The sequence below is a fragment of the Aquila chrysaetos genome, chromosome 4 (genome assembly GCF_900496995.4).
Source record: "Aquila chrysaetos chrysaetos chromosome 4, bAquChr1.4, whole genome shotgun sequence".
NCBI classification, from domain to species: domain Eukaryota; kingdom Metazoa; phylum Chordata; class Aves; order Accipitriformes; family Accipitridae; genus Aquila; species Aquila chrysaetos.
In genome coordinates, this window is record NC_044007.1 from 72,899,902 (window position 1) to 72,920,172 (window position 20,271).

Sequence of the window (20,271 nt, forward strand, 5' to 3'; positions counted from 1 at the left end):
CAAGCGTTGCGGGCTCATGGCGAGCTGTCTCCTTTTCGACATAGTGCAAGCACTGTATGTCTAAGGAAATAGAAACTCCTTTCCAGTAACTGTCTCAGTCTAAAAATGCTGTTTGTACAGATCCCCATTTTAGGAACCATATTTTCACCTGGCTCGCAGGGAAGGCTGCTCTACCACTGCAGGTGGAATCAAGACAGGCAGCTTCACAAACATCACGAAATTTTACTTAGCAGGCAGACCAAGGCTATCACTGAACGCAGAAAATATTTTTCTGAAAGGAGTAAAAACGTATCTTCTGGTTTTTGTGCTCAAGATGATAGTCTAGGCTAAGACTAGCTAATGACTCCTGCAGCCTTGCTGCAAGTTGTTGCTTTAAACCTGGAGGAAACGAGCACCTGCAGCCTTTTGGGGCTTATTTGTAACAGCTGCTGTTTACTGGGGCTCTTGCTCTTCCAACTTGCAAGTGCTCCTTTCCTTTTCCCCCTCATGAGGTGAGTTTGAACTCCTTTCTTCCTCTCTTTTTATGCCCTCTGCAATTTAAAAGAATTGGTCATGAGAAAAGTTGGGTGGAAGACTCCAGCAACTTTCTTCCCAGCGCCTCTTTGTGTGGCAGCATCCTGGGAAACCTTTGTGAAGCCCTTTAGCCCTGTCAGGAGGTAAAGATTTGTAAAGCACCAAATCCTACCGTGCTCCTCTGCTTTATCTCCCTCCGCCCTACGCCTGCCACGGGGCCATTGGTACGAAGGTTGGCCCGCGAGCAAAACCTCCTTCCCCTTCCCAGCTCTTTGCCGGCAGCCCCCCGCGCAGACATCCCCGGGCACGGCTGTGCCAGTGCCACCGCAGGGGAAATCTCTGCGCTGGCAGAAGATGCTTCAGCAGCGGCTTTCCTTGCCAAGCCCCTAAGCGTGCCAGTCACCGGTGGAAGCGAGGTTTTGATTTGCTTTTCCTCGCTTTCTGCCAACTCAGCGTACGAGATGGTGGTACTTTTTGTGATATTTTCGTAGTTAACAAACATTGTGTGCGTGCTGTGAGAAAAATCCTACGCTGCCGTGAGATAGCGTGTAATGTACGCCTGCCTTTACAGTACCTTTTAAATGATTTTTCTTTTTCTAAGAAGCCTGTGGGGCTGGAGCATAACAGAGGAAGACGGGACAAGCTGAGAAGAAACAACAGAGAGGAAAATCTTTGAGTTTGTGGCCATCAGAGCAAAAAGGTAGGACTGCATCTGTGCGGTTGTTAATCTTTCACCCGCTTGCACTGGCTGTAAGGTAGCTGCCGGCTCAGTTTTTGCCGCTGCCCGTATACTGTCGTTGGACCCTCGCTTTCTAAAGGTGGAAAGGGACATTAGAAAGCTCCGGATCGGGGAGATGGGAGCCAGATTAAAGCAGATTTTAGCAGGCTTGTATTCCAAATGGCTTGGCTCGAGGGTTGTACTGCTCTGCATGCGAGTTGGCCCTCACAACCCCTTTCCCCCAGCCCAAAGTGTCGCTGCCTCTTCGAGACCAGCCCAATTTCACCACCGCCTCACACACAAACACATGAAAAAGAGCGAACCCTGGGTTTATTTGCTGAAGCAGCTACCTGCTTAGTGTTTAAAACTGTGGTTTCATTTCCATAACATTATATGGCAGCATCGTAACCTTTAACAGCCCATGAATCAAAAGTTGTCAGCTTTTCCCCTTCTGCCATGAACCTTGTGATTCCTGCCGCGTGCTTTAGTTTCTTGTGGTTAGCCGAAGCTGGCTCGCAAATTTTTCCGGTTTGGAAAAGTCCATCGTTTCCTGCGCTCTTTATCAACAGAGGAATGCCAGCCAAGGCAGGCAGCCTTTCCGCACAGCTCCTCGCTCGTACGCGCCGAGGGTGCTCTCGGTAAACGGGGTCACTGCCTCTCCCTGTCTTGCAGCAGACGGCAGCGAGGCTCCGCTTTTTGCCTTTCTCCTGGCGGGAATGGGGGATTGGGAGACTAGAGGGGAAAACTGGCCGGAAAAATGTCAAAACCCAAACCGCCGAAGAGAACCCCACAACTTTTTCACCGGTTGTTGAAAAAAAAGCCTTATATGCTTATGTGGAAATTTTCCTATTATTGTTATTATTTCAGCTTGTAGTTGGCCATGGGAACGTTTCCAAAGAAACCAGTAGTCTGGGAAACCTTTTGTTTTCCAGAAAGGCTGTTGCTCAAAAGCAATTAACATAAAAACATTAAAACGGTCTAACTTCAGAGGCAGAAGAACGGAGGAAGGAAATGGGAGAGTGTGTGTGCGCGCACGCAGGAGGGAATACAGCGGTCTGGGGTATCGCCAGAGGCAGAAGGGGGAAAGCGGGGGGCTCGGGTCGGCGCGATTGCCGAGGAGGGTCGGGTTGGGGAGACCACGTCCGTGGGGGATGCGGGAGCAGGGAGGACAACTGGGGAATGCTGTCACCTTGGAGGGTAGGACGAGCCAAGGAGAGGTGGTGGGTCCAGGGCAGCGGGAGTCCCAGGAGCGACGGTGGAGATGCCCAAGCGTCTCTCCGTTCTTCAGGCCAGGGATGAAATTTGCGTTATGTGTTTTGGTGGCTCTGAGTGCCCGTCGTGATGAGGTGCAGCTTTGGTTTCGAGACCAGGCTTGTGCTCTGGGAGCCCGGGGCAATGCTCCCGAATCGTCTCGCTTCCCACCGTCAATGCCGGGCGAGGGCACCGGCAGCTGCTACGGCGTTGGCGGTTTTATTTTACATAGGTACGGTGCAAGTTTTCCCCGCCGTTTCTCCAGTGGGTTTTGAACCAGCTGGCTGATTGCAGTCTCGCTAGAGAGGGCAGAGGGTCGCTAGATATTAAGGTACTGTCTAGTTGTGTGGAAATGGAGGTCGACCAGAGGGAGTTTCCAGCCGCCCCGAGGCAGATCGCTCTGCCTTTCTCGAAAGAGCACAGCTACTTTAAAGTCTGAACTGCACCGTATGCAGCCTAAAGTAAGGCACTTTGTTTTGCAAGGGGGGTGCAACAGCTATAAATTTACAGATTATCTCTTTAGGCCTTTCGACCTTTCTATCTGTCTTTCCTCCCTGATTTTTCTCTTACCCTGCTCACGTCCACACGCATCGCCCTCAGCCGGCCAGAAATGTGGAAGAGAGCTCGGTCCTCTTGGGCGGGGGGACCTGGGGACTTGGGAGGCAGCCAGAGGTAATGTTGCAGGCAGGAGACCCATGGAAAGGAGAAGTGGCAGTGAATACTGTGAAGGCTGAGATCACAGGGAATGGGAGAGATGAACTGGAGTCACTGGGGTGGCAGGGAGGGACGCAGAAGTCGATTAAGTATCCCAAACCAGCCAGGATTCCCAAGATCAGCGACGCTTAGAAGAACCTACCCGTGTCCCAGAAGCATGTTTGAAACAGAACTCCACAAAGACCTTTGCTTAAATAAAAGCCTGAAACGCGAAAGCTTGTTCTAAACTAGGCAGTGGTCTCGCGCTCCGAAAAAGCCGAGAAACGGAGCAAGAAGCATTGCATAAAAAGACAAAAGGTGTGTGAACAGCAGGGCCGGCAGAGCTGGAAGCAGCTCCAAAAAGGCTTGGGGGAGCACAGCGTGCCAGTGGCATGGGAGGGGGGGTCTGGGACTGTTCTGCTGCTGCTGCAGAAGGAGGCTTTGCAGGTTTTTGGGGCAGTGTTTCTGTGCTGGTGTTTTCCTGCAAGCCTTCCCTTCCGTTCAAAGTGCAGCATAAACTTTTAATAGATCATCAGTAGCTGGTACCACAGGGTGTGTCCCCCCCCCCCCCAACTTCCATCCTTCTGTCTTTTTTCAAGATCAAATTTTAATTGAAACAAGATGTGGCAGACAGGATGGGTTTCTATAAATAGGTTCTAAAATGTCATCTTAAGAGGAATGTATGTGACCCAGTTCAAACACCAATATAAAGAGAAAAAGTGTTAAACACATAGCCCCATTAGGTCTCCTTGTAAATTGTTTTATTCTTTGGCAGATATTTATTTGGGCTGGTTCCAGTAAATGATAACATATTTTCTGCTTTGGTGCCCAGTAAACATGTTTTGATAATAGTTTCCATTCATATTACACTCTGTATTGTCATTGAATTTGTTGCACAGATAATGTGCAGTCTCACTAGATTCTTCTTTCACAACTTTTAAAGAGTTTAATTTATGTAATCTATTACCCGCTATGCAGAAGCGATTTTGTTTGGGTTTTTAACCAAATCCTCATTTAAAATATGTAATTTTTCATGATGCAATATTCTAGGATGACCATATGATTTATCTGAGAAACCATTTAGAACGTTGCAGAGGTTGTGATGGAGGGTTTGAAACCCACGTAGGTTGTTTAACCTTCCAGTTGCGTTTATGTAACACAGTGTTTAAGTCATCTGAGCCCCCCCCAGCAGAAGATTACCTGTATAAGTAGCAGAGGCAGCTAGGATTCAGCTTTTGTTATTCAATCTCTTTTCAACATATGAAGTGCTCTCAAACAGCTGGTTACGTAAGTCGAGGTTTGGCGAGGTTATGTTTTTCAGTACTTGACTCTGCGCTGCGTATTTTCTCATTTGTTTTTCATTTGCCTCGCTTTCCGAGGGGTTGCATGTATCATCCTTATTGCTGAAGTGCTGCAGCAGCACGTACGTTTTGAGGGAAATATACATTAGAAGTGTAAATGTGTTTTCACTATAAAAAATATAAAGCTAAGAGTGGCTAAAATAAGACCCCAATATACATTTCTTAAGCATGCTTATGCAAGTTTAAAGAAATGAAACATAGACTTTTAAACATTATCTGTACTCACTGAGCTTGACACAGTATTCCTGTAGATAGTCAGCACTCAGAGCCAACTACCATTTCAAGACCAGTAACAACAGTACTGTGTTTCTAGGGGTTATATTAAAATGAACCGCTCCTTATGTGTTCCGTGAAGTTAACGAAAACTTTACCCGCTATAGCAGTGCTCGCTGTTTATGTACATGCTGCAGAACTTTTCAAGTATTTTGAAACCTGTGAATATCTCTGTGAAAGCCAAATAGTTATATTACATCAAGGTTAAGAAACAACGCATTCACCAGTCATAAATGCAGAGGGCAGGCCTTAACATTCAAAAGTCAGGTGCTTTTTTTTCTTCTTTTTTTCTTTTTTTTTCTTTTTTTTTTTTTTTTTTTTAAGTTGACTGGGGGATTTAGTCATAACACTTATGCTAATGGAAGCTGTGCGTTTAAATATCCTAGGCAGTCTCTAGCATGAGAAGTCACAGAGCCTAGATTACAAAATGAAATATAAAGTTGCCTCAAGCCACAGACAGCAAGCAGTTTGTTTTGATAAGGTTTTGGGGGCGGGCTGACAGTTTAGTTCATTGACATTGCTATTGCTTGAATTTGGGCATTAATCTTGCTATCTAGTGGATACAGCTTAAAACGCGGTTTAAAATTTGTTAGCCTGAGTACCAGGGTGTACAAAAGCAGGACAAGGGGTTGTGGCCGTAGAGGAGAAAAAGAGAGGTCCTCTGCCTAAAAGCACGTGATATGTCTCCTCTCCCTCGAGCATTAAACACACGTTCTTCAGTAGCAAAACACCAAGGACAGAAACCCCAGGAGAAAACAGCGTGCCTGGCACAGGTCCCCTGTTTGGCTTTCTCACCAGTTTGGAGACTTCTCCCTGGGCACAACATCAAAGGCCCTCGATCGCTTCCATCTCGTCGTGGCTCTTTCTGGTGGCAAAGAGTGGGTGATGGAGGAGGACTTCTAGGGAGGTGAGGCCTGAAGTTCCCGGGAACCTAGAAGATCCACGGGCTCCTGGACCACCTTGTGCCCTTTACACACCTGGAGTGCCGTACTGAACCACGATATAAAGCAGACATGACCCATTCGTAGAACCAGTACGTATGTGAAATAATACGAGGTACATGCCATATGAAAGTAAGCATCTCTGTGAACCTTCAAGTTGGCATTCAGATTTGAAAGCGGTAAACTGAGCCAAACCGAGACCTGTCTGCACCTTTTGCAATAAAAAAATCAAAGCATACATGCGCAAGGCAGGGCTTGGAGTAGACGTGCTGAGTAAAACACGATCTAGACAGGTGTATCTGCAAGTAGAGAAAGAGCGCGGGTATTTTAAAGTCTGAACTGCACATGTACAGCCTAATAGTAGGCACTTTCTTTTGGAAGAGGGAAAATATGGCTGAATTTTCTAAATTTGCCTCTCTCCCTATATCCCCTTTCAATGCCGCCTTGATTTTTTCCAGATAGTCCTGGCCTCTGTAAGAATCTGGTTAGGGAATAGAAACTGTATTGTTTAACGTGGGCGACCAGTCACACAGCATATTTGAATCTTGAACAAAAATGCTTGGAGATAGTGGTACCGTTCAACAACCCATAGGCAAAAATTGCTTTTATTGAACCTCTTCACTACATGGTTATAAGAAAAGACTGTAAAAAAAATGTTATCCATTTGTGCTCAGAAGAAGTATCAAGTACAGCAAATTACTCTTACTGAATACTTCAGTAACTGTACTTGGCAGTGAATTTGCTTTAACTCCAAAAGAGCACTGCAGATGAAATCTTTAGCAGAGATGCGAACCAATTGCGCAATACTGGGCTTTCTGTTCCTCACGCCGTAGTCCTGCTCCCAGTCCCAGATTCACTGTGCTAACCAAGAAATATATTCTATTGAGGCAGCAGAAAATGTAAGCAGCTCCCAACTGCAGAAGCCAGCATAGCAGCTGAGCTATTTGGGATGAAAGCACCACGAGACGACTGCAGTTCCAGCAGGATTTGGCTCGGGGATCGTGTGGGAAGCCTTTCCACCGCCAGACCAGTGATGAAAAAGAGAGGGGGTGAGGAGGACGCGAGCTCCAAGTTGTGAATCACCACTCGTGTTGGCCAAGGATTCCGCAGACGAAGAGGGGAGGGAAGCGACCGCTGAAGCTGAGCTCTGCAGCCTCACCTCCCCTGCTCCCTGCTAGGAAGAACCGCGCTTTTTTGTTGCCCTCTCTGAGATACGCCTTCTCCTACGGCATTCGCCATCGTTAGTTGGAGCATCTCCCTCCCGCATCCTAATCAAACGGTGCTGTCACGGCGGAGTCAGTGTTAAGAGCGACGTGCTGGCCGAGTCGGCCAGCGGATTGCTTGCCTCGGGCCTGGCGGGTAGAGGTCTACGTCTAATTTTATTCAGGATAAAACGATTAACGGCAATGAAGCGTGTGTAGGCTGTCCAGAAAAGGAGCCCCTATCATTGAGAGAGAGAGCTTGACTCTTGGTCTTTCTTTTTCCTTCAAGTATATTTGAAATATTGACCCTTTCCCCCCCTGGAGCAAAACACTCCCAGGTAAAAGACGGCAGCAAACACATTAAAATGGCTGTTACAGCAAAAATCAACAAGAGGTGAAAAAAAACAGCGGAGGAAGAGGAGTTTAAAAATCAAAACTGCGCACATCCCGAGATGTCCCTTATCCTAGCGAGTGCATCTTTCGGCCAGCTACTTCGGAAGCGACTTCCTACGGCAGAGGACAGGTACCCGTCCAGCTCTGCGCCAAACCCAAAGGTCCTGCAACTAGACTTGGCCGGGAGTGGGATTTTGGCCAAGCCTGCGGTGGAAACGCACGTCAGCCGCAAAGGGGCTTCCGAGTCTGGGTCGTAATTTTTCCCCAAATAGGGTACAGAAGTGAGATTTTCGCAACTCTCCCTGTTGTTGGGGCCTGGGCTGATTTATCGAGAAATGCCAGGGTGCTGCGCAGGTACTTACGGAGTGAACTTTAATATAATTGAATTCCAGCCAGGGGCCTGCTTTTCATCCCGTTTCCTGGTCCCGAGGGGAAAGCAGGACCCTTGGCAGCAGGCTTGACCCCCGTGTCGCAAAAGATGGAGCCACCTGCGTCCGTGTCCCCGTGGCCCCGTCCAAATCAAACAGCTCGTTTCCTGGAGTCCCGGCCGGAGGGGAACGTCGCGGTGCGTCACGGCTTGGAGCGGAAAGCGGAGAACGCTGCGGAGAGCGCACGCTGCGACCGGCTCGGATGTAGGCATTGCTCCTAATGGCAGCAGATGGCTCGTTCCTCGACTTGACGGGAGCGGAGAGAGGCACGGAAGCGTGGGGGGGGGACGGGACACGACGACAACACAGTTTTTGTTTTGTTTTGTTTTGTTTTTTTCCCGGAAACCTATCTGTCTGGCAGATATCAAGCGCAGCATCTGTGCGTCCTGGGAAGATGTGTTACACCGCTGATTCGGCCCCTGGGCTCCCCAGCTGCTTGGCTTGGGGTGGGTTTGGCGGACAGTTCTGCGTGAGCCTGTTGCAAAAGTTTAAAAGTTATTTTCTCAGCTCTTCCCCCTTCCCCACCCCCCTGCCGAGGCACCAAACCTCTGGTTCCTTTCTCAGAAACTAACTAAAGCTTTGCTCCACTAAAACTTGGCCGCCACGGGGAAAAAAGGTACAAAAATATAACGGTTGATACAATGAAATGCATTTTCTCTATAGAAATATGTTGCGGATTGGATGGCAGTCACGCTTCTTTCCTTTTTTTATATTTCTCCTTCTTAGCAGCGCACACACATTTCTTCTGGGGGGGCTTCTTCTGGGACAGCCGGCAGCGGATGAGCTCTCTGGGACAGGAGCTGGCCTTTGCATTCCCCCTGCATGGAGAGGGAGGGAAGAGGGACGACGTGCCTTTCTACTTTAAATCAGCATAAAGGTGGTGATAGATAATGGTGAGGCACGCGGAAGAAGCGTGTAAGCCTTTTCATCCAAGATCACCGCTACGGCGTGTGCGAAATACTGGCTTTAAGGAGCTACGCTGGCTCTGGGTGCAAGGGAGAAGGTTTTGCAGTACTTCTGCCTACCCTCTCTTCACCCAGCCTGGCTCCCTGCAGGATAACTTGTTTTCAAGGTGTGTGAACAGAGATGCCACCTCCTTCCTCCACGGCTCAGTAGCTGGCTGATTGGTTTTTTTTAGCGCGAGTGTTCGGAAAAACATTCTTAAACCGTGGTGTCTCTGGAGGTTTGTGGTAAGAGAATAATGTTAATTTGCCCAGCCTAGAAGCAGAAAGATGAAAAAAGAGTAAAATACACTGTGTTCTTTGTTCCAAATACCTGGAATTAGCGTCCTTGTTGGAGACAAGTGCCGTAAATGGCTTTAATTTATTTTTTTTTTTCCCTCTTGTTTATGGAGCAATGCAGTACTGCTGCCACAGCACTGGTGCGCTGTACAGCACAATCCACCTATTTTCACTTTTTAAGGAGCAGTGACTCTAATTACTGTAGATATTGCGTTGGGTGCGCACCCATGCTTTATTGCATTGTCCGGAGGGGAGTGTGTCATATCAGCTTCTAGAAAAGTTCAGGATAGCTGCCTGGGTCATGGAAAAATAAGACTTGATTAACAGAGGGTGTAGGAAGCCAAAGTAAATACTAGAAATGTGTAAAGCAGTTAAGGTGGTGTACATTAGTACATATGCAGGGATGTGTAAATCCGAGCGCTTGACATGATTGATTTTACATCGAAAGGGAAGGCATTGTGTTACTATGTTTTTAGTTGGCGGTCGCTGCTGACGGCAGCGGAGCTGTTTCAATGTCCCACTCGACTCAACATCTCAAATACGGTGAGGAGTTGGGCCTGCATTCAGATCTTTCCTGACTCTCAAATGCGGAAGAACAAGTAACGAGAGGGGAAAAATGAAACTTTAAAAAGCGTGCCTGTCGGCAAAAAGCGCTGGCGTGCGTACGCGGTTTAAAAAAAAATCCCTCCACGTGAAAGGTAGAGGTGACGGTGGCTGGGTAACGGGGCCATCTGAAAGGCAGGAGGAGCGCTCTGCAAGCCTTTGAGTCTTGCCTCAGAGCTGCTCTTACCCCTTTTTGTGTTGGCGACACGCACAGCTGCAATAAACAGATCGCAGACAAAGCAGCAGGTGAAAAGCTGCAGTTACTTAAATCAGTTGCTGAGACACATCCAGTTAACTTGCAGAGAGCATGAATTGTCGTATTCTTACCCCGTCATTTAAAGACAAATGTTTTACAGCACAAACCCCATCATTATGTGTACATATTAAAAAAAAAAAAAAGTGCGTGTGGGGGGGGGTTGTTTGGGGTTTTTTTTACAGCGATCATAAGACTTTTAGACTTGCTAAGAGGTGGGTCCAACTTGTGGTTAAATCCTGCAGACGATAGTCTTGCTGATCTCAGGATTTTCCAAAGATTAAAATGCAGATGTCTGGATTTCTCAAAACCCCACGAAAACTTCAAAAACATTAGACCCACTTCACTCTTCCCCAGATACCCGAGATGGCCATAAACCGCTTGAGCGTCGTGGCAAGATTTCCTGTAATAGACAATCTGTTGAATAGCTCTTAGTGGCTTATTAACATTTTTAGGTTTTTTATTTTAGCAAACAAAATCAAAGTTATCCCTTAGCTTTTGCTTAACTACGATAAAAGATTTATAAGGTGTACCCCCGTGTGTATGCAGGTGCAATAGTTTTTCCAGTCGTGCTGTTTTCATAACAGAGTACCATTCAAAACGGGCATGGCGGGGGGTGGGGGTGTTCTGTATAGAGATGTATATAAAGTCTGAGCCAAGAGAAATAAAGAAACGTCCCGGTGAACCGTGGCACTCCTGTGTCGGTGATCACCGTGCCATCCCCAGCGCTGCTTCCCACGGGAGCCCGAGGCTGAGGTCGGTACCTGCCGGCTGCGCGGCCCTGGACGTGGCCTCGTCTAGATGCGAATTTGTGTTGTCTGAATCAAATGGAAGCCATTACCCAGAGATAAGCCTGAAGTTCTCACGCGCTCTAAGTTCCTGGCAAAATCTTTGCAATGCACATATTTATTTTAAGGGTTCGTACATCTATTTACACTCAGGGTTTGTAGCTAGAGCTCCAGTGTGACAAATAGCCCTAATCTAGACAAGTTGGCAGGAAAGAGACAGTATTAAGAACAGAAGTGCCCACATGCCTGCTTGAGTGAAATCTGGAAGGTCTCAGTGTGTGCGTGTGTCTTTTTCATTTACTTAAGTTGCTTCAAGTTTCTTAAGCGGTAGCTGCGAGCCTCGGGTAGCCATACAGTTCGAGAAACAGAAATACGCTCGCTGATGAAAAACGCTTTCTATATTACGATAGCTGGCTGGCTCCGTGGCAAGCCATTTTTGATTTTCTGCTGAACTCGTTCCATTTTAAGCTTTGCTTCAACGGCCCTTTTGACAGAAGGACTGCTGTAGAGGATGCTTCTGGCTTTGGCCCACCCTGGCATTTTGATTATCCTTCGCAGAAGGCTGCCTTTTTGGCACCATGGGCCGTTAGCTTTCCTCTTGTGGTTTCAGCTTTTCGTCTTGCTTTTCCACTTGGGATTTTTCTTCTTCTAGTGCTTCTTTTCTGTTGTTAGTAAGCGGCTTCTGCAGATCTGCAGGTGAATTCTACTGATTTTATAGAAACACCTTCCTTTTATTAACTTGGTCGTTTATTTTTCAGTCCTCATTTTTGAGATGAATGTCACCGGGCTCTGGTGGTTTGAGGCGTTTGAGTTGGTTTGGCTCTTGGGTTTTTTGGAGCAGGGAAGGGAAGTGGGAGGTGGAGGGAATCACATCTCCCGGGGAAGGTGCTGTTACTATTTATACCTTGGAGATTATTTCTTAGTGGCTCAGATATAATTACTACTTGATCAAACTTGTATGTGCTCTTTAGGCCAAAATAAAGCCTCTCTTTCTGTATGACCCAAAACCTAAGCCGTTACTTCAAATATTCATTTTTAGGGGGTCAGAAAACTGCATCAGCCCCCGAACCTCCTCCCACAGAGGCCACCCCCGCAGCCCCCCCTCCTACCGAAACGTTGCCACGTATCGCGATACAGAGGTGCAAAGGAGGACTTTTAAGACACCTATTAGCGCTGGATTCTGGTTATGTCTTTTGGGAACTGCTTAGAAATGTATGTTGTAGGACAGGATTTTTTAACCTTGTCCGGTGTCTTTTCCAAGTTTGGTAAAGCTGGTAGTGCTAAATAGGTCACGAAGGTTGTAGAGAAGTGGCCTGAAAGGCAGAGAAGTTTTGGGAGAACGACAAGAGGGCCCCTGTCTGCCCTTGATCTTTTTTTTTTTTTCCTCCTCTAAGTGCTCATGCTTTCACCACTTCAGATCCAGTACTGGGAGCAACAGCAGGTACTTCTGGTGACAAGAAGCGCGCGCTATGTGAGCCGGCCAGAAAATACGGGTGTTGAGTCAAAATCCACCGAGTTGGTAAGACTCATTCCCAAGTCTCCAGAGAGGAGCAGACCCCCAAAAGGGATCTGGACTGAGTTTAGACCGTCTATGCCCAAAACCCGCAGTCCTCTGTATCCTCGGCACAGCTGCTGACTGGATCGTGGATGGTTACGCAGACGTCTGAAGCTCTGCCTCCGAGCGTGCTCAGAGCCATGTCAGCCTCAACAAAGCCGAGCAGCTCAGTGCCAGCCTCCTGCCCACGTTCCGTCCTGCAGCAGCAGACGCAGCGCTCTTCCAGATCTCACTCTGCAAAAAGGCTATTGTAAAGGCTATTTTTCTGAAATACAGCCAGTACGGGGATGCTGCTGCGGTTCCTGCTCTCCTTATCCAGGCGCCCGGGGTGAAGATGCTTCCCCCCGGCTCTTTGATACAGGCTCGGTCTCCTCCTTCACCTAAACAGATTTAAATAAAGCACCTCTCCCGTCCTCTGGAGACTGTCTGAGCTATCAGGGCTGTGTAACTGTTCTGCAGTGCGTGCGATCCCATGGTTCGTAGAGTTGGAGGGATGAATCGAGAGACTGCTAAGCGCAGCGAGCAGAGCGCGTGTGCGTGAAAGGTGGAAGAGCAGGATTCCGCTGCTTTTTGCGAAAAATCATCCGTGTGGCTTATGCGTATTTTTTTATGAAAGATATAAACAGATCTTGGGGCGAGAGTCACTGCCCAAAGGCTCTGGAGAGGTCTGCGTGTCCCAGTGGCACTGTATACACGAAATGTAGGGGAAGAATGGCTTTTGCGCTCTCTGGACCAGTGTGATCCTTCAGAAGGACACCTCAAGGTCCACGGAGAATTTGGCTTCCAGTTCATTATTGGGGAAATTATAAGAACGTGGTGACAGCTGCTGAAACAAACCATTTGCACGGGGGGGGGGTTCACGGTGGGGTTCGACGTGCCGTTTCCCAAGGGTTCAGGAAACAGGGGGCCAACCCAGGGTACTGACACGGAACATCTCGTACTTCGCTAAAATGGTGGTAATAATTCTCAATTTACAAAGCTCGTGGGAAGGGCTCACATAACAGTGGGGAGGAGTTGCTGGTACTTATTTCTTAGCGCTCTGATTTTGTACAGCCTGGTACAAGACATGAAGCGTGACAAACAAATTCTTGGTTGTTAGAGGCCAAAAATATTTGGTTGATTGTGCTTCGCCATCAGCTTCAGTAACAAAAGCCCGTTTAATGTGAGGAGAACAAGGCTTGTGCCTATTAGCTGCTGTCACTGGTACACACGAGACTGATGGCAGCTATTGACTCCACATCACCCGCTATGACATACCTTCCAGAAAGGCACAATTTGAAGTAGTGAGTTATGCTCTATTTATGTTCTTTATTCCAAATATAAAACCACCGTAATGCCATATGTGTTATTTCAGAGGATTAAGAATCACCCACGGAGTGTTTTTTAAATGACCTCTCTTCAGCATCGCCTTATATTGTCAGGGCAATCCCTTCTGCGGTCCCACTTCCAGTCCTCTCACCTTAGTCTAAGCCCAGCTCTTGTTGAAATTCCTGAGATTGCCTCTTATATTAAGGTTATTATCAGAGCCCGCACTGCCTCTGCTGTCCCCCATGCAAGAACTGCTATGCAGGCACACTCTTAGAGGCTGCTGGCTTTTTCCAGTTGTTCGAAAGCGGGTGCCTGCATTTTGGTCCTGAGCTGGAGGGCACACTCCCACCATGAGATTGCCTGCACGTATTCGTCCCCCCCCGTGTTCGCCTGGCCAGCTGGTGACGGATGCAGCTGGAGACCCAGGAGAGGGGAGGCACACACTGTACAGCCAGCCCTCCGCCGTCAGTTGTATGAAATGATCCTTAATTCTGTCCCCTCTATGTCACCTTGATGCATGTGGCATGAAACTAATGACCTGACAGAGTATGTGGGCAATGTGTGTGCGTGTTCGTGGTGTCCTTTTAGAGGTATCTCCTCCTTCTAGGAGAAGAGAACCAAGAGAAGCTGTCTCGTAAATCTGCTGTCCCTCGGGATATAAACGGGATCACAGCCAAAATTCAAACATTCCCTATTACCCTTGCTTACCCAGTGCCCAACACCCACCAAGTATTGACCAAGCAGACCAGGCCTGCATCTTTGCTCATAAGGGTTTATTTAAGTAGATTTATCAGATCTATACAGAGGCACTGAATGTGCACGGATACCAATTTATTTTGATAGGATGAGGCAGGAAACATTTTCTTCCCATGCATGGGTAGGCAGCTGCCTTCAGAAATTCCAAAACCTGATGCTGAGAACTTGCTTGTGTGTGACCTGTGTTGAAACAGAAGTACGCACTCGAGGGGCACCTATTTATTCTCCTTTAACACAAACTGTGCTTTGGATTCGAGACTCGCAGAGAAAAGGGACGCTGGTCACATGTGCTGTGTGTGGTTAGCGGCTTGTAAACGATTTCTTCACTTGAGAGAAGGGAAATTTTTGCATCCCAAGTTTGGGACATTGGAGAAGACTTGAGACGGTCCATGAACCAGATGTGGTTTTCTGGGGTGCTGTGCTGGGCGAACGGGAGCCAAGTAACAGAGCCACAGCAGTCAGCATGCAAGCAGCTGACGGGAGCTCTTGCCCAGAGAAGAACACTCTGGCAAACGGTAACCACAGCCAGTCCCCAAACCAACTTACTGTCTAGTCCGCTAGTACTACGGATTTTGTGTAGAGATTATTGATTTTAGGCTATGGCGTCAGAGAAAGCGATGTTCTGTACTTAACACGTGTGATCTCCTAGGTCATAACTGTGTGCAATTACACAAGCACTACTTACCAGCAGTTTAAACAGTGTTTGTTAGTCGTTGTTATTACCTCTCCCAAGAGATTACTGCTATTGCTCTCTGTAGGTTGTGATATACACCAGTGTAACCATCTGAAAAGATGGGATTTGTTAAGCTTCTCAGATAATACGAAACCAAGTCAAGCAATACTTCGAGATACCAAATGGACTTAAACAACATGTTTTTCTTACCTGAAGATGTATTATTTTATTGTGTCCCACCCATCCACTCTCCAACAGGCAAAGTGGTTTTTCACTGGGGACGTATACAAAACCAAGAAAAATATGAAGGGATTTCTGTGAGTTCTAATATTAGTGGTATCATCATCTTAGTGTGACTTAAGTGTTCAGTAACAATACAGATACCGCTTGACCCCTCTTGTTTAAAAGAGCACCAAGTCAGGTTGTTTTTCCCAGAACCTGACATCAGGTCTGTGGAATTCTTCTTCCCTGTAGCGATTCAGAAGGAAAAACTATGTGCTATTTTGTCTCGAGTATGTAAAGCACGTACGTTGTTAGAGATTGTAAGAGGCCCAGGCCTTCCAGAGCAAGCAGATCCACCCAAAGCAAGGGATAAATACAAGCTACTGCAGTCTTAAAAACAAAACAAAACAAAAAACAACCAGAACCCCCCCCCCAAGAAGCTGGAGGTGACCCCCCCACCTCCAGCGCTTGCTGGACCAGTGTGCGAGGCAGGTCGCTGCACGGGAAAACAGGAGCTCGGCCTCTGGTGCGCATCCTCGTTCTTTCTGAAGGATAGGACAAATGAGGCAAGGAAAATACGCTTTCCACCCGTCAAAAAGACCAAGGGTAAAGCTTTGCCAGTTGGACTGTACCTTGCGAGTTGCTGGACGAGCTCACTCCCCATTCACGTCAGTGGGATTTCTGTGGGAGCTTAGCAACTGGTGTGCTGTAAGCCGTTACAGGGGTGACGGAGGGGGATGACGGGGGAACATATTAATGCAAACGCATGGGAAGCTGAAGCCATCTGTGGTCTGTATTAATTAACGCATTCAGGTGATACCTCACTGATAGCAACAGTTGTACTTGAACAAATTAGTCCTCTCCCTGACTGATGGCTTTCTGCTTTACAGATGTCTGTTTGTCAAAATACATTCTCCCCAAGTCTGAAACGGTATTCGTCGCTGCTTCTTTTTTTCAAATGCCTTTCTTTTGTCCTCTTTTCAATTTAAATTCAACTAGTTTATCTAGATAACGTCCCATCAGTGCTTTTAAATACAAATGTACTTGTCAATTTTCACTTTTTCTAAAGCTGTCAGTAAAACATACTTTAAAACTACTCTGTGGCACAGATGAGCTCTTCACTTACCCGCATTTTCTCTTATATACAGCAAGGGAGGTATTGCTCAGTTCTCTCATAGAAGGAGCTGATGAGAGCAGCAGGTCCACATGCTGTTCCCAAAAAGAACCTAGCCAGACTGAACAATGTCGTACATGTTGGCCGCTAGATCTTTCCTGTCCTCAGCTTCCTGCTAAAACAAATTCGTTTTGATTGTTCCACATAGTAAACTGTTGTTGATCAGTGTAAGGCTGAATGGTGCTGGTGGCTGACTCATCACTCTTGGCTTGACTACTGCACAGCCTAATGAGTAGAAGTGAGGTACTACCGACTAAGGAAAAAGGGCCAGCAGCTAACAAAGGAAGAAACAAGGAAGGAAAGAAAAGGGAACCTAGCAGCCATCATATGGATAGAGAGCATTGAGAGAAGGGTCACTAACATTTTTGCCAAATCTAAGCTGGACTTACTTTTCTGATGCCGGTTTATTCAGTAAGACACTTAGGTTTTGAAAACAGAATGCATAAACGCTGCGCAGGAGAAATGAGCTGAGAAGCAACACCTTAATACACAGCGCAGGAGTGCGTGGAGCACTTCTGATGGTGAGGGAGCCTGGGTTCCTAAACAGTCATTCCCAAAGAACGTCAGAAATATTTGTGGGAGAGAACAAGCTGGTGAAATACAATTTTCTGAGCTGCTGTCTGCTTATTTAAAGCATAAATGGTCTTACAGCAGTTCTATGTGTTTTCTTTTCACATCAATGTTAAGCTGATCTTATAAACACATCTTCAGTACATAAAGTAAGTTAAAAACATCCATTCTAAAACTTGGATGCAAAGAGAATGCGGCTTGGATGCTTACTGGCATGAAGAGAGATATCCTGTCTTATTCTTTTTTGTTCTGTGATACAGTTGTAGCATTATCTGGTATCCAGGGCTTTGAAGGATCTATTGTAAGCATGTCAAAGACTTTTTAAATTACTTTGGTTTTGTAAATATTAGATCACAAAAACTGAGGAATGAGTCCCACAGACTTTCATTAAACAATGTGAACCATTACCGTTTTTCCTGTTTTGGAGTTGAAATTAAATGAGCATTAGTAACACTCTGTATATTTATTCCTTCAATGAGGAAAAAAAAAAAAAATCTGGTCTAATAATTACCACGTCTATAGAAATGTGCATTCGAGGTGCAGCTTAGACACTAACTAATCACCCTTGTGTGCTGCTTGTGCAGTCAGAGAGAAGAGGTGCCTTGCACAAGATCCCAGTGTCCACGATGGAGCTTGGGTGAGACAGGACTGCCGTCCCGTGATCCGTGTCTCACCTCCTTAGTGAGTCCTGGGCAGTCCAGGACTAAAAAGCTATGGGACAAGTCTTCCAGTTGGCAGTTTTGCCCACGGGAAGAGAGCATTCCCACAGCAAGTGGTAAGTCGCCTAGCCACCTTTCTGGCTAACACCCACCGGTTCAGAGAGATAAGGAGAGAAGTGCCACAGCTACAATGGCTGTGCCTGAACTTGGAGTCCAGATTAAAACCTGACAAGAGTCTAAGGCTGCGATAAACATGCAGAAGTGGGAAGACCACAAATCAGCAGCGTGTCAGAAGGAAGAGGACAAAAAGAAAGAATAGGCAGAAAACCCCCTGCCCCCTTGCCCCTAGACTTAAATTTCAGGAAATCGTGGTCATTCTGACCATTGGCATGTACTCGTCAGCACCCCCCCCCGCAGCAAGAGTCCAAACTCTCCTTCTGTCTCCTTCCTCTAAAGGGTGACAACGTTCAGTTGCTATGGGTTATTCTTCTGGTACCTCATGGTGCAAAGCTCAGTGTCCTGACACAGGAGGCCTCACCTTGCTGAAGTGACACCATCTGGGTGTCAGAACGCCACTGGACAGTGGAATTCCTGCTTTTTTTAGCATCGTTTATAAAACATCTAGGAAATTACTACTTTTTTGTACTAATTGGTACTAATATTGTACTAACTAGGAAAGGTAGAAGAATAGTCAGGTTGTGAAATGAAACACTCAAAAACTACCAAGTGTCACGATTAAGAGTTACCTGGTGATTTGATTGGATCCTGGTATGTATATTCATTGGGATATTTTAAAAACAAGTTTGAGTCCAACTTTATTTATGCTGACAGTTCTTCGTTGCAAATATTTGTGTGAAGCTGTTGCAAATATTTGTGTGAAGCTGTTCATTTCCACAGTGCTCAGTACCATAAAGAGTCATCACAACAGCAGCACTTGCTAGGTATTTTAGCTTCATTTTATAGATGGGACAAACTTCTTCATAGCCAAGTGGCAAGCACATCTGGCAAGGCAGGTTTAGAAGCTGGGATATCTTGGTACCTTTTCCTTAATTCAAATGACTGTTTCTGCTGAGCCAGAGCAGTACATAAAATATACAGGGTGGAGATGAAATCCTGTCTCTAGAGAAATTAATATAACTCAGACATTATGGTACAGATACATATCCTTAAGGTCTAAGTTATTCTGTTCACCAAATCAAATTGCTTACAAATTGGCAAACTAACAAATATCAGCATTTATCAAAATTAAATCCGTATGTTCTTCAAATCCATGTATCATCAACTACTTCCAGATGTAAAAACCCATGGATAGTCTTAAGGAACCTCAGTCCCGCAGTCAGTTTCCATCATGATTCTCAAAATTAGCACTGTTCACAAGCGGTGTACAACAATATTTGGTCTCTTCAAGAAACAATACTTGTTGCTTTCCTTAGAGCTAGGTATCCTGTAACCACATCTGAAGGGAGCATCCGAATATAGGCAAATTCTTCAATAGTACTAAATCTTAGCTTGCTCTGAGGATCTGTGTAATTTGCCTGAAAAAGAAACAATGGCAGAGACACTATTCACATAAAATCTCGAAAGAGAATGTTAAAAAAAGCGTCTAATTACAAGACCACAAAATAGTGAGATTCTTTTCCCAGCAACAGCACTGCTGTGCTACCATGTGACCAAAAGTTTATACTTTTTTCCTTCTCCTTGAGTCAGAACTTATGAGAAGTTAACAGACCCCTATAAAATCACATTAGAAATGCATTAAACATAACAGAGGGCTGAAATAGTTTCGTACAAAACACAGTGCAAAAGAAATTCCTCAACACTCTAAACTCACCCTAGCAACTCTGTGCCTTGTGCAGTCTCTCTCAAGGCAGCTCTCCAAAGAGTCAGGCTGCTGCCAATAAATTACCCACAAAGAGGCTGAATTATGGGTGCTCTGATAGCTTTGGACTGATTTTTCTCTTCCTGCATACAACTTAGCTTTTAATTTACTTTAAAGTGGTTGTTAAAGCAAGGGAGTCTCAGCTTATGGTTCTGTGACTGAACTGATAAGAAATTCGAACTCGGCGTTGTGCTCTGCTACAGATGCCTGCTTTCGGGATAGCAGCCTGGCCAGCTAACCCTGGGCTACGCTTGTATCCTCTGCTATATTTGGACCCTGGGTGCCTGGGAGCGGTGCCAGTTTCCTTCCATCCTCTCCCCTTCCCTGTTGCTACAGAAACCTTGAGCTCAGATGAGCTCGGGGGATCGCCTCTCCACCTTCAGCCTCCAGGACAGTCAGTGCCTGTTCAGCGCTGAACTACCAACTGCCTGCCAAGGCTCTGAAAGCGTCTTCTCTACCTTTCTTTAACAGGAGATGGTGGCAGGCTGCGAGGCACAGGCAGCTGAGGTCCCTTAAGACATTGCTGCTAAAAAAGGAAAGGCCAGGAAGAGCTGGAGCATTCCCCCCATCCACACTGTCAAAGCGCAGAGCCCTCTACCATTTTTGTGTTGGGAAGGATCTGTTGGCCATGGTAACAATGCAGTTAATCGTCTGGCCTGATAAGACTTAGCAGAAAATTAAGTGTTATCTGTAGCTTGTTTCTTTACAAAGAAATGCCACGAGGTTAATTAAATGTAGTCAGCTAACAGTCAAGCCATCAATTCATTTTCAAACAAATGGCAAAGTTATGACGTTAGGTGTAAATTTATCCGTGGCA

The 20,271-nt window shown here is 46.4% G+C and overlaps 1 protein-coding gene and 1 long non-coding RNA gene across 2 annotated transcripts in view; one reads left to right on the forward strand and one right to left on the reverse strand.

The window, feature by feature from the left end:
• Nucleotides 1-573: 573 nt before the first annotated feature.
• The window catches only part of LOC115340386, a 46,623-nt gene continuing 26,925 nt past the window's right edge, over nt 574-20,271 (forward strand). Inside the window, exon 1 of the long non-coding RNA XR_003923036.2 lies at nt 574-1,213. This is a non-coding gene — a long non-coding RNA (uncharacterized LOC115340386). The remainder of the gene's footprint in view (nt 1,214-20,271) is intronic.
• The window catches only part of INO80C (INO80 complex subunit C), a 31,391-nt gene continuing 29,493 nt past the window's right edge, over nt 18,374-20,271 (reverse strand). The window contains 1 exon segment of the mRNA XM_030011943.2: nt 18,374-19,110. Within this exon segment, the coding sequence (XP_029867803.1) occupies nt 18,979-19,110 (132 nt within the window). The 3' untranslated portion in view covers nt 18,374-18,978.